The 14,166-nt window shown below is 42.9% G+C and overlaps 1 protein-coding gene across 1 annotated transcript; it reads left to right on the plus strand.

The window, feature by feature from the left end:
- Window positions 1-14,166, plus strand: LOC115101543 (uncharacterized). Its single transcript, XM_029621017.2, has 11 exons — window positions 1-353; window positions 10,235-10,369; window positions 10,468-10,596; window positions 10,667-10,819; window positions 10,896-11,081; window positions 11,656-11,812; window positions 12,561-12,668; window positions 13,018-13,227; window positions 13,396-13,530; window positions 13,634-13,777; window positions 13,931-14,166. The coding sequence occupies exons 1-11, from the start codon at window positions 141-143 to the stop codon at window positions 14,164-14,166; spliced, it is 1,806 nt and encodes a 601-aa protein (XP_029476877.2). The 5' UTR covers window positions 1-140.

The following is a 14,166-nucleotide window of genomic DNA, read 5'->3' on the forward strand; positions in this document are numbered from 1 at the left end:
GCGCCTGACAGTTCCGCTGCAGACCCAGCCTGTCAAACCCAGCGCATAGGTAATGTAGGCTCAAAGGTTACGGGACTGATCGAATCGGGCGGTACCGAAGGAATTATTATCCAGCACAACGATACAGCATTTGTTTCACAATGGACTCATTCAGACGGTTTCAGGATGACGACTATAAAAACTGGATTAAAACGACCATGGGTCTGAATTGTCTTAAAACGCGACTAGGAGGATTCCTGGAACACGAAACCGAAACGTACCACGATCAACTCCGAAACAAAGTGAACGCAAACAAAGGCGATCTATGTACAACACAATGTAACCTGAAGAAATGGATGCCCAAGGCAAAGCAGGTGATTAAAATATGTGAGTTAAAATGTAACTCGCATGATATCTGAGTTTCCGTCCCTAATATGTTCTGCCCATGCACGGATGTCACAGGCTACAACTGTTTTATGGAATTACTTTTGTGATTGTAATATAAAACTAACCGTTTGAATTCGAGAACCAAATTCTTATTATTGCAAACTCAAATAATCATATTGAGGGCAAAACATTAACCCAAAAGTATTGAGAGGAAAAATAAATAATATTGCAAGAAAATATTTTTTTAAAGGCAAGAACAAGTGACTTGTAAATGAATGTATTTTTTTCTTCTTCAGTAAGCACGTTTCCATCCACAGTTTGTATGGAGTGAAGTCATACCGTATAAAATAAATCGCACAGTTGTGATAGAAACAGGAAGTTTCGGTACAATTTTATAAATGACGACAGAAAACGTGTTTGTTCGACATGGTGGGATCTCTGTTGGTAAAATGAATTATGCGAGAAATGGCGGTGGAAACTCCTTTATGCGTAAATGTTGAAATAATAGCCATCCTACTGAAGTAAACGTGGAGTCACGTGATGATCTGTCGTGTGGTCCTTCCACTACGACTCGGGGAAACTACAGTTTATTAGGCTACAGATGAAAATGTAATGATCTTCACAGGGTGGTGAAAGTGCTCGGTGATCGTGATGCGTATTTCAAATATATATCGAGGGTTCGATTCTGGTGACTTGACGATCGATGCTTGACTGCCTTTTGACAAAAACATATTCTCGGGTTTATCCATAATAATCTCACAGATCAACCCATGACCCCTGGTTCCTAACCCCCTGTAGACTAGTCTACCCGGGGTTGCCATGTCTGCGGCTTTCTGTAAATTGTTGTAACCTGTTGCTGCAGATTATCAGGCAGTGAGCAGACTGTTACTGAGTGAGTGGTGGGGATGGCTGGAAGGGTGTGTGTGTGTGTTATTTAGAGCACTGGTTGAGAGCGCTGCTGCTGAGTCATTGAGACGGCAGCACGCACACGTCGTGACAACTTTTTACCAGTTGTAGGTAGGCTATTTAGATTGTCATTATGGAGACACCCATTTACAACCCTTTCCCATAAAACCTATTAATGCGCTATAACTGATATAACCCCGACAACGACTGGAATACGACTTTAGGCTCACTAGTATGCTGTAGATAAATTCGCTCAGAGGTGGTTTAAAGTAAACTGCATTTGAAAGTCGACTTTTCTTATGGAAAACTTTATCAAGCAAAGGGTTTTACGCATGCTTAGTTCTTGGGTCTCGAGCACTTGAAATGGAATTTATAGATGCTTCTGTTACGGGAATAAGTCCACAATAAACCTGACATTAAATTTGGAGAATGATACATTAGCATTTGTTGGCCGTCTATTAATTTCTATGCAATTGTAGGCTACTGTACCTTACCGTTTGATACACTATACACGTAAAAGTATTTATAGTATGTGGACACCCCTTCAAATGAGTGGATTTGGTTATTTCAGCCACACCTGTTGCTGACAGGTGTATAAAATCGAGCACACAGCCATACAATCTCCATAGACAAACATTGGCAGTATAATGGCCTTATGGAAGAGCTCAGTGACTTCCAATGTGGCACTGTCATAGGATGCCACCTTTTCAACAAGTCAGTTCGTCACATTTCTGCCCAACGGTGCTGGGAGCGCGTAGCACATAAAAATTGTCAGTCCTCAGTTGCAACACTTACTACAGAGTTCCAAACTGCCTCTGGAAACAACATCAGCACAATAACTGTTAGTCGGGAGCTTCATGAAGTGGGTTTCCATGGCTGAGCAGCCTCACACAAGCCTACGATCACCATGCGCAAGCTAAGCTTTGGCTGGAGTGGTGTAAAGCTCGCTGCCATTGGACTCAGGGGCAGTGGAAACGTGTTCTCTGGAGGGATGAATCATGCTTCACCATCTGGCAGTCCCACAAATGAATCAGGGTTTGGCGTAAGCCAGGAGAACCATACCTGTCTGACTGCATAGTGCCAACTGTAAAGTTTTGTGGAGGATGAATAATGTTGTGGGGCTGTTTTTCATGGTTCGGGCTGAGCCTCTTAGTTCCAGTGAAGGGAAATCTTAACACTAAAGCATAAATTGACATTCTAGACGATTCTGTACTTCCAACTTTGTGGCAACAGTTTGGGGAAGGTCCTTTCCTGTTTCAGCATGACAATGCCCCTGTGCACAAAGCGAGGTCCATACTGAAATGGTTCGTCGATCTGTGTGGAAGAACTTGACTGGCCTTCAGAGCTCTAACCTCAACCCCATCGAACAACTTTGTGATAAATTGGAATGCCGAATGCCAGTCAGGCCTAATCGCCCAACATCAGTGCCCGACCTCACACATGTTCTTGTGGCTGAATGGAAGCAAGTCCCCGCAGCAATGTTCCAACATCTAATGGAATGTATTTCCGGAAGAGTGGAGGCTGTTATGGGGGCACAAACTCCATATTGATGCCCATGATTTTGGAATGAGATGTTCAACGCGATATTACTGAAGTCATTGCAAATCAATTTGTGCCACTTGTGTAGTCTACCTGGAGCTGACAAACATATTTGAATAAATGGCCTATAACTTCAATTTTTTATTGTAGCCTTGTGTTATTAGGCAATTATTAATGGCCGTGTTAGGATAATTTCTAATTGAATTATCCTATCAATTGTTATCATGGTGACAGCTCTATCGCAAATGTATCATTCTCCACATTTAATGTCAGTTTCATTGTGGATGTTGGCCTATCAGGGCCTATAGGCCACCTGCATCTAGCTCAGCAAACCATGGCAAAGTTGAATTGCAATTATAAACCCAGATTTTAGTCAGTAGCCTATGCCTATTGAAATAACGAGTCAATCTCACAAACAGGCCGTTTTATACATCTAACACAATGGCACAATTGCCAGAAAATAGCCTAGCATTCTTTTTTGAAGTTCGTTCAAGTGTTTCTTTTTTCAGAGATTTCGAGATCCTCTGTCCAACTTTCATCCCTCTAACTCTCCTGTCGGATTTATCAAGTTATGTGCAAAAGGGATTTAATTACAATTATAAACGGAATGCTGATTGGTTGAAAGCTGTGGTATATCAGACCGTGTACCACGGTATGACAAAAAAAAAATGTATGCTGTTCTAAATATGTTTAACCAGTTTATAATAGCAATAAGGCAATTCAGGAGTTTGTGGTAAATGGCCATTATACTACGGCTAAGGGCTGTGTCCTAAGAACAGAAATATTGGCAATGTGCCTCACCTCCTCGGGCCTTATTGCTTAATCATAGCAGTCAAAACAAGTTAAATCAACATCCATTGATGGAAAATGATCTGGCAAAATTAACAAGGGCGAAGTAGCCTTTCTCTTGCGACATATTCTTAAACTCACAATAGTTATTATTTTGATGGAAAACTGAAGTTTGCTTCTTAGCTTACATCGTTACAAATTCCGCAGATATTCCTTCTTAATTCGCTCTAAAATTATAGAAAAAGGGTTTATTGGATAAATGTGGCAACTGTTCTTCTGCTGGTAAGTGGGTTGAGGTGTCATTGGGATAGAAATTTGAACTTGACCTGGCAACCCTGAGCCTATCCTACTCATAGCCTACTCACCCTGTATCTGCCAGCTGTTGGCTAGAGCACATGTGCTATTTAATTTTTGTGAAGAACTATGGGTAGAGTAGAAAATACAATGGAAACACACTGAACTTTATATTTTTATTCAGTACATGAAAACTTGAGGGAAAAGGTCAGCCTCACCCAGTGATCCAGTTTGTTTACATCCAAGGCTATGTAGACCTCGGTATGTTAGATATAGCTACCATGCAACCCAGATCATTTGCTAGATACTTGTTTGTTACTCTATAAAGTAGCTTGATTGCTAATTCCAGAATTCAGGGGATACAATACACATCTAAATTATCTTCAGTCCCTAACTATGTTAGGTAGCTAACAGGTTAAGAAGCTAGCTAGCAAGTTGATTCACACATGACTGTGGTCATTTGTAGGTAGCTGCAGTGCAACAAGACCAAAGTCAAAACCAACTTTTTCTAAACACCTCAATCTACACGTATATGGCCAGTGATGATAGCTCCTTATGTACTTATCAAATTTGAAGAGCCATAGTAATAAACATAATTGTCACGTATACTCCCACTCCGGCCTCTAGGTCATCAGGCTGCTGATTATCCCGCACACCTGTCACCGTCGTCAAGCGCACCCGCGCCTCATGACACTCACCTGGACTCCATCACCTCCTTGATTAGCTTCCCTATATCTGTCACTCCCCTTGGTTCTCTCCTCGGGTGTTATCGACTCTGTTTTCACGTCGGCGCGTTTTGTGTTTCGCGGTTATTGTTTTGTTTACTTATTGAAACACACACTCCCTGTACTTGCTTCCCGACTCAGCACACTCGTTACAATAATCTTTGAGTTAGTCCTTGGCGAGACAGTTGACAAAGCTGTTACTTGACTCAATACTGTTAAAGCTGCAAGACATGGGCATTACCACAGAGTTTTTCTTGACTAATGTCGACTGGAAAATCAGAGGCATAAAGCAGATAAGTGTTTAATTACAGTAGTTGATTGATTTGTCATGTCCACGCCGCCGCAATCAGTCTGCACAATTAACCATCACAAATGATTTTATTAAGGACATACCCCTTACTGTACATTTAGACCTGTGATAGACACATTGTCCTTTGAAGAATGTTCAAGAAATGTACAATTTCCACAAAGTGTTCAACTCGTTTTCCTTGATAATGGTTTCCAACATATGATTGTCAGAACTTAACTAAAGAGCAAGAACATCTGCATTGTAATTGTATTTGCAGGATACCTTATTGAACATGTGGCTGGTAACAAATTGGTACTGTAAACTGGACTGAACACAGTTCAGCGATAAGTCTGCCCTACTCATTCTCGTCGGTACAGTTAGAAGTGTTTGTAGTATTGTTGGGAACGAAGTGATGTTCCTCTTCGGCTTCTCTCAGCTACGGAGGCAGATCATCAGCCAAACTACCTGTGGAAAAGGAACAATTTAAACACTGCTGCCCTTCAGGGCCAGGAATGAGGAACATTGAACTCGTGCACACTTTTGTAGAAAGGGTGAAGAATCAGGACACAAGCCGACCCTCTCCCCTTAAGCCGAAGTACGCATTCATACAATCTCCCTCTTGGCAGATATGGACATTGATAAGCACGTAAATTGGAACGCAGTGGCTGTACAGTAACATGCTACACAAAAGACGTCAGAGCTCAAGGGCCTCCACTTCATAGCGCTGTATTGAGTTTTGACTGACAGCCGTTAGGAACTTGAGCAGCACGCACAGCCCAAAAAAAGTTGCCCCATTCCTCCCGCTAATTGGCCAACTTTTGCAAATGATTTTGTGTGTCTGAGTGAGGGAAATGCCTTAAGTTACGAGGACTCTATGTATTTTGAAAGATGTGACGTTGAGGATTTATAATAAATACCACTTTGATGTCATACGAGCAAGTCAAACACCGGTGAATCCAAATGTACACTTCACATTTCCACATCATAAACCTCATGTCATATATAGTGTCAGTGTTTATCATCACTATGCTTGATGTACAGTTACAAGATGACATGACGTCATACCCTGGGGCTGTCCTGAACACAATGAGCCTATGCTTGATGTACAGTTACAAGATGACATGACGTCATACCCTGGGGCTGTCCTGAACACAATGAGCCTATGCTTGATGTACAGTTACAAGATGACATGACGTCATACCCTGGGGCTGTCCTGAACACAATGAGCCTATGCTTGATGTACAGTTACAAGATGACATGACGTCATACCCTGGGGCTGTCCTGAACACAATGAGCCTATACTTGATGTACAGTTACAAGATGACATGACGTCATACCCTGGGGCTGTCCTGAACACAATGAGCCTATGCTTGATGTACAGTTACAAGATGACATGACGTCATACCCTGGGGCTGTCCTGAACACAATGAGCCTATGCTTGATGTACAGTTACAAGATGACATGATGTCATACCCTGGGGCTGTCCTGAACACAATGAGCCTATGCTTGATGTACAGTTACAAGATGACATGACGTCATACCCTGGGGCTGTCCTGAACACATTGAGCCTATGCTTGATGTACAGTTACAAGATGACATGACGTCATACCCTGGGGCTGTCCTGAACACAATGAGCCTATGCTTGATGTACAGTTACAAGATGACATGACGTCATACCCTGGGGCTGTCCTGAACACAATGAGCCTATGCTTGATGTACAGTTACAAGATGACATGACGTCATACCCTGGGGCTGTCCTGAACACATTGAGCCTATGCTTGATGTACAGTTACAAGATGACATGACGTCATACCCTGGGGCTGTCCTGAACACAATGAGCCTATGCTTGATGTACAGTTACAAGATGACATGACGTCATACCCTGGGGCTGTCCTGAACACAATGAGCCTATGCTTGATGTACAGTTACAAGATGACATGACGTCATACCCTGGGGCTGTCCTGAACACAATGAGCCTATGCTTGATGTACAGTTACAAGATGACATGACGTCATACCCTGGGGCTGTCCTGAACACAATGAGCCTATGCTTGATGTACAGTTACAAGATGACATGACGTCATACCCTGGGGCTGTCCTGAACACAATGAGCCTATGCTTGATGTACAGTTACAAGATGACATGACGTCATACCCTGGGGCTGTCCTGAACACAATGAGCCTATGCTTGATGTACAGTTACAAGATGACATGACGTCATACCCTGGGGCTGTCCTGAACACAATGAGCCTATGCTTGATGTACAGTTACAAGATGACATGACGTCATACCCTGGGGCTGTCCTGAACACAATGAGCCTATGCTTGATGTACAGTTACAAGATGACATGACGTCATACCCTGGGGCTGTCCTGAACACAATGAGCCTATGCTTGATGTACAGTTACAAGATGACATGACGTCATACCCTGGGGCTGTCCTGAACACAATGAGCCTATGCTTGATGTACAGTTACAAGATGACATGATGTCATACCCTGGGGCTGTCCTGAACACAATGAGCCTATGCTTGATGTACAGTTACAAGATGACATGACGTCATACCCTGGGGCTGTCCTGAACACAATGAGCCTATGCTTGATGTACAGTTACAAGATGACATGATGTCATACCCTGGGGCTGTCCTGAACACAATGAGCCTATACTTGATGTACAGTTACAAGATGACATGACGTCATACCCTGGGGCTGTCCTGAACACAATGAGCCTATGCTTGATGTACAGTTACAAGATGACATGACGTCATACCCTGGGGCTGTCCTGAACACAATGAGCCTATGCTTGATGTACAGTTACAAGATGACATGATGTCATACCCTGGGGCTGTCCTGAACACAATGAGCCTATACTTGATGTACAGTTACAAGATGACATGACGTCATACCCTGGGGCTGTCCTGAACACAATGAGCCTATGCTTGCTGTGTTGTGAAGAAAATGTACAGTGGACCACACATCAGAATGCACTCATGACTTCATTCCATGCGCACCAAAATTACCATCTGCTTCTCTGAATTGCCTAGTGAAAGCCTAACACTGTAAGGCCTTTTTAGCAAGTCATGTTGGCAATAGAACCCCACATTTTCCAACAATATTCTTGTCATGTCACTGAATATATTTAGAGTATTTTCAGATTTTGATACAAAAAAAAAAAAAAAGTACAGTAAGTGTAAAATGCACGTAAAGTCTTGGATTCAGTCTTGTCAGGTGAAGCGTCATGTCCTCACCTTTTAGTCTAATCATTTCCCCATGATCTCCAAACGGTTCCCTTTGAATTGCTACCATGGTAATGCTTTGCTTACCTTATTTCTCATGTAATAAACATTTAAATTTAGCCCTATCTATGTAGGCCAATTCCCATGAGTGTAAGGGGTTAAAGGAATGAACTGGCGGTGTAAGGAATATGACGGAGCTCCACTCAACCATGGTTGTAGCAATCCATTGCCTTAAATCCATGAAAGGGAGTTAACAAGTAAATACCATTTGAAGAAGGGGGTTTAGGGCACCAAGTAAGTTTTCAGCCACGTTGGTGCCACTACAGCCCTTGCTCCCCATGGGAGAGCATCCTGACCTTGCAGCTTAGAAGGGCAGCTTGGTCAGCAGCATCTGGAAGACAGGAGGGGGCCGTCTGCTGGAGGAGCTGCTGGGTTTGCCTGCACACAGCAATGACTTTAGCCAGCTGAACCTCTCCCTTCTCATACTTTCCTAAGGGTTGGAACACAAAATGGATTAGTTGGAAAGCACTAGGGGCAACAGTGGAGAGCATCTTTACTGAGTAGTGGGCACATGTTGTGGACGGGGATAGTGGATGGGTATAATTCCATGACTCTGGATCAGAAGATTGCGTGTTTGATCAGACTCCAGTCACCCAAGTCATAGACTGCTGCTACTCACTGTTTATTATCTATACATAGTTACTTTACCCCTTCCTACATGTACAAATGACCTGGACTAACCTGTACCCCCGCACATTGACTCGGTACCAGAACCCCCTGTATATAGCCCCGTTATTGTTGTTTTGTGTTACTTATTTATACAATTGTTTTACTTTAGTTTAGTAAATTGTCTTAACCAACAATGCAGTTCGAGAAATAGAGTTAAGGGCTTGTAAGTAAGCATTTCAAGGTAAGGTTGTATTCGCCGCATGTTACAAGGTAAATGTGATTTGATTTGAATGATACGGAGCAGCAGGAGCAACTCGGGGTGTAAAAACAAATGTAAATAAAATAAATATACACTTTCAAATGGGACTTTTTGAGCAACTTGGATAAATGTCTAATTCTGCACTGAGACATCGCTTATTGGGCAGACAGATAGACACACACACACACACAGCCAGTGAGCCAGGCCACACAAAAAAAGAAACAAATGCTTAAACAAAATTGTCTATAGTACAATCACACTGTAGTGAAAAGCTGCTCTTGCTCTCGGGAACCCAGGGCTATACAGCACTGGGGTTCATGAGAAGGGCTTGTAAGTGCCTTTGTTCTTGACTAGCCACCTACCACTAGAGTAACTTCAGAGTTACTTCAGTGCACCATATCTTGCTTGTTGGCTGGGATCGAAATGATATAACCATGCTAGCTAATTGTTTCAATACATCTTCTAAATGTGAAATTACAAGACCCAAAAGACACTTACCAAAGGGTGTTTCCCTATGTCTTCCTTGTTGTAAAGCTGACGTTATCTAGTTATACTAGTCAGGCCCATTGGGCTAACTAGCTAGCTAATAGCCACTGAGCCTTTTTTAAATATTTTTTTTAATGGGAAAGTTAAATAAATAATCAATCAACCTTTTTTCATACACTAGCTGGCTAGTTATCAGAAGACACTGTTGCCTCTCAGCATTGCCAGCATTAACATACCTCAGTGAGCTGTACAGGCCATAATTTTCTTTTAAATGAGGATGAACTGTCTCTCCAAAACCAGTTGACCTAGTAGAGACGCATCATATACCTCCTCCCTCCCAAACCCCGCCTACCCGGAATGAACTTGCCAAAACATTGCAAACCCAAAACAAGGCAGTGAAGCAAAGGGCCGGATAATGTAACCAAATAGAGTAAAAAAATTGCAGTCAGAGGTGTTTGATCGCAATTGCGTAATCATTGAAAATGTTTCCCAGATTATATATATATTTTTTAAATTAATTTACAATTTGTTTTTACCTTTCAAAATGATTTTCTTGCAATACTATTTACATTGCCCTCAATACTTTTGGGTTAATGTTTGCGTTCAATATTATTATTTGTGTTTGCAATAAAAAAATTGTTCTCGAATTCAAAAGTAATTCTATGGTTGTTCCTGTGTAAGGTTCCTCAAGTGTGTGAAGTGTGCGAGCCATGGAGAGATGAGATCTGGGCCAACCATTCATGTAAAGGCGGACAGGTCTACTGGAGTAACTCCAAGCCGTACCTGTGGCCTACGAAAAAATGGGAGGTAGCCAAGGTAAAGTACCGACATCTGGACTAATGCTTTTCCTGTATTTATCATAAGTGTGTTACATCCTGCCTTGGTAGTTGGTATGTCATTGTGTGTGTGTTTAGGTCTACATGCCCCGTGGAAATATGGACCACACCGCTGTGGACCAATTTGACATCTCGGCCTTCCTCAATCTCATGACCCAATGCAGCTACTTTGCCAAGTTTGTGAAGTCCAAAACTCTTATCACACAGGTAAACTTTCTCACACTCACAAATGTGCACATTTACCTGTGTATAAGTATGACGGTGTGTATGTGTGTAGGTGACCAACGTGAGGAACCAGGTGATGCACTCGGCTGACTTCCGGGTGGAGAAGAGGGAGTTAGAATCTTACCTAGGGCGAATCAAAGACCTGGGCCAGGCTCTGAAAACACACTACCCCAAATTCAGTGAGCTGACAGAGGAGATCGAACAGGTGTGTGTGTGCGCGTGTGCTATTAAGTCCATACCTCACTTTTACATTGGGAACCTGACCGGTATCTTTGTCCCAGCTCCAGAATACAGACTTCAGTTTTATCATGAGCTGTGTTGGGAAGAAGATTGCACTTGCGGCAGATAAGGTCCCAGAGAGCATGCTGAAACTCCAGAACTTTCTGAGTCTGGAACAACAGATACTGAAGGAGAAGTTGGAGTGTCTGTCCCAACGCTATGAAGAGGACAGAGAGACAGCCCTTACTGTAAGACACACACAAACACACGTCATGTTATTCTATCCTCGTGGGGACCTACAATGTATTTCCATTCAAAATCCTTCCCCCCTCCCCCTAACTTTAACCCGTAACCCTAAACCTAACTTATAACTCTAAACCTAACCCTAATTCTAACCCTAATTCTAACTCTAAACCTAACCCTAATTCTAACTCTAAACCTAACCCTAATTCTAACCCTAATTCTAACTCTAAACCTAACCCCTAACCCTAATTCTAACCCTAATTCTAACTCTAAACCTAACCCTAATTCTAACCCTAATTCTAACTCTAAACCTAACCCTAATTCTAACCCTAATTCTAACTCTAAACCTAACCCTAATTCTAACTCTAATTGTAACCCTAAGCTTAAAATAGCCTTTGTCCTCATGGGGACCTGGGAAATGAATTGTTTTACTATCCTTGTGAGGACTTTTTGGAATTTTAGGTCCTCACAAGGATAGAAGAACCAACACACACACACACACACACACACACACACACACACTCAGACATCCTCACTGTAAGGCACCTCAAATGTTTGTGTGTGTGTGTGTACCCCCAGCTGGAGGAGTTGCAGTGTGTGAGGGTGTTTCTGGAGGGGAACAATGACCTGCAGGAGAGCCTGGCGCCACAGTGGGAGAGACTGACAGAGGTGCAGGAAAGAGTGGACACACTCACCGTCAGAGTGGACACACTGGAGAGGAACACACGCACACACGGTGAGTGAGGAAGAGGAACATAGGGAGAGAGATGGATTCAACCCCACTCAGAGCATTTGTTTTCCAGAGAGAGAGCAGGGCTGTATTCATTAGTCAAATTCCATTGCAAAACGTTTTTGTTGTCTGTTGCAAAAAGATTTAACGTAAACCGTTTACACTAAGAAACAAACAAGCAAACAGAGTAAACGGAACCAAACGGGAAGGGACCTACCTTAATTTGTCCAATAGAAACGCTCATTTTTCATTTGGAGTAAACGGTTTCCATTGCAAAAAGTTTTGTAACAGACTAAACGTTTTGCAACAGAATACAACTAATGAATACACCCCAGGTAGAGAGAGAGACCGAGAGAGAGAGATAGTAGAGAGACAGATAATGGAGTTACTGAGGAATCCAGCCCTACTCGGAGAGAGTGACTTGAGGGTTAAAATTACTAAAAAATTCACATTTTTATTTAACCTTTATTTAAACTAGGCAGTTAACAACAAATTTTTATTTACAATGACGGCCTTCCCCGGCCAAACCCTAACCCGACGACGCTGGGCAATTGTGTGCCGCCGGTTGTGATACAGCCTGGAATCGAACCAGGGTCTGTAGTGGCGCCTCTAGCACTGAGATGCAGTGCCTTAGACGACAAATTAATCTAGTGTACAACTTTAAGTGTTCACCACATTTACATAATTTCACACAGACAGACTTTACCATGAACAGAGGAAAAATATTGACCTATGGCAGCTGTGTGTTTTTCAGATCCTGAGTTCAGTGCTGACATCCTCAAATATAAGAACCATCTGTATGAGGAGGCCAGGAGGCAAGGGTGGCCTGAGCCTGTCTTCTCAGAGATAAAGGAAGCCCTCGGTAGGTCAGAACCTTATCCCTAGCTTTGGGCCTGGAGTTCTTCCTTAACATGCCCAAAATGTCGCCCATAACGGTCATCCAGACTGTCCTGGCTACGTTACATGGTCAGGAAAAACTCCTGGCCCTTATCCAATTCTGTGGTGTAAAGAAGATGTCTTATGGTGGCTTATGCTGGGTTGTTTTATGATATTATATGTAATAGCTTTATAATATCAGGAAACGGCTCTATAAACATGTGTTGATTGTATAAATAAATGATTGATTATTATGTGAAAACGTTGGAGATGCATGCAGCTGTGTCTCTGTGAAGACTTGACCCTCTGGCTTCTCTCAAAATGGGTTTGTCCAGGTTACAGGGGTCGTGTGCAGGTGAGAGGTCAGACATTTGAAGGTGTTCAGGTGTGCCCAAAGTCGAAGACCGCGCACCAGGAAGTGGCTAAACTGGCCCTGAGCCAGCTAGCCAAGGACAGTGTTAGCCTGAGTGAGCTAGCCAATGACACAGAGGAGGGAGAGGCATCCAGTAGCCAGACGGACCAACCACAAAGCCTCTCATGCACAGGTGCTGTATTCCTCAGCCAATCAAATGTATGGTATGAGTAAAAAATATTGTGTCAATAGTATCTGTTAAAACATAATATCACCATGTTTTGTTTCTCAAATGACCAATAGTCCTAAATTGGTATCAGTGTCTGATTGATTAACCTCTACCATGTAACTCTGTCTTTAGGCCCCGTGTTCTTTGGTAGTGTCACTGTGGTCCTTAAAACTGACATCACCTCTGGAGAGGGGCATTCTGGAATGACAGAGGCTGTTCAGTCTGCCTACAAGAAACTAGCTCTCCTGTTGGATCTACCAGAATCAGGTTAAAGACCCCTACAGTACAGTAATGTACATCTACCTTTACTGTTTTCACTTATGTCCATCAAAATGCTTGTGGTCATGGAAACTCTTCTCTTGTACCTCAGCTTCCTCCTATAAGGATGTGGTCCTGGAGCACTGTCATACGCGGGATGTCCCACCCCCAGAGGAGGCTGTCCAATCTGATGCAGAGGAGAAGACCTACCAATGCACTCTTCGATTCACTGGACCAATCACCTTCTATGTCCCAGGTAGCACCACATTCAGTAGGCCGTATGGATACTTTACAATGTTATGTTTCATGGTGTATTGAATGTAAATATATTGTGTGTATGTCAAATGTATATAGATATATACTGTAAGTATTATATACTGTTTAAAATATGTTTTCTGGTTCACTCCAGAGGGTTCCAGCAAAAAGAAACAGGCATGTCAGCAGGCAGCTAAAGTGGCCCTCCAGCGGCTGTCCGGAGTCCTCGGCAGTAAGGAAGTGGTGGGAGGGAACTACGTGAGCAACCTGAAAGAGCTGCTGGAGGCTCAGACCCCACAACTGGACAAGCCTGCGTATGATGTCACAGACAGAGGAAGGGGAGCGGGGAGGTCACTGAGAGGGGGGGAGTGGAGGAACGTGGAGGGGTGA

This window comes from Oncorhynchus nerka, linkage group LG20, assembly GCF_034236695.1.
Source record: "Oncorhynchus nerka isolate Pitt River linkage group LG20, Oner_Uvic_2.0, whole genome shotgun sequence".
In the NCBI taxonomy this organism is placed as follows: Eukaryota; Metazoa; Chordata; class Actinopteri; order Salmoniformes; family Salmonidae; genus Oncorhynchus; species Oncorhynchus nerka.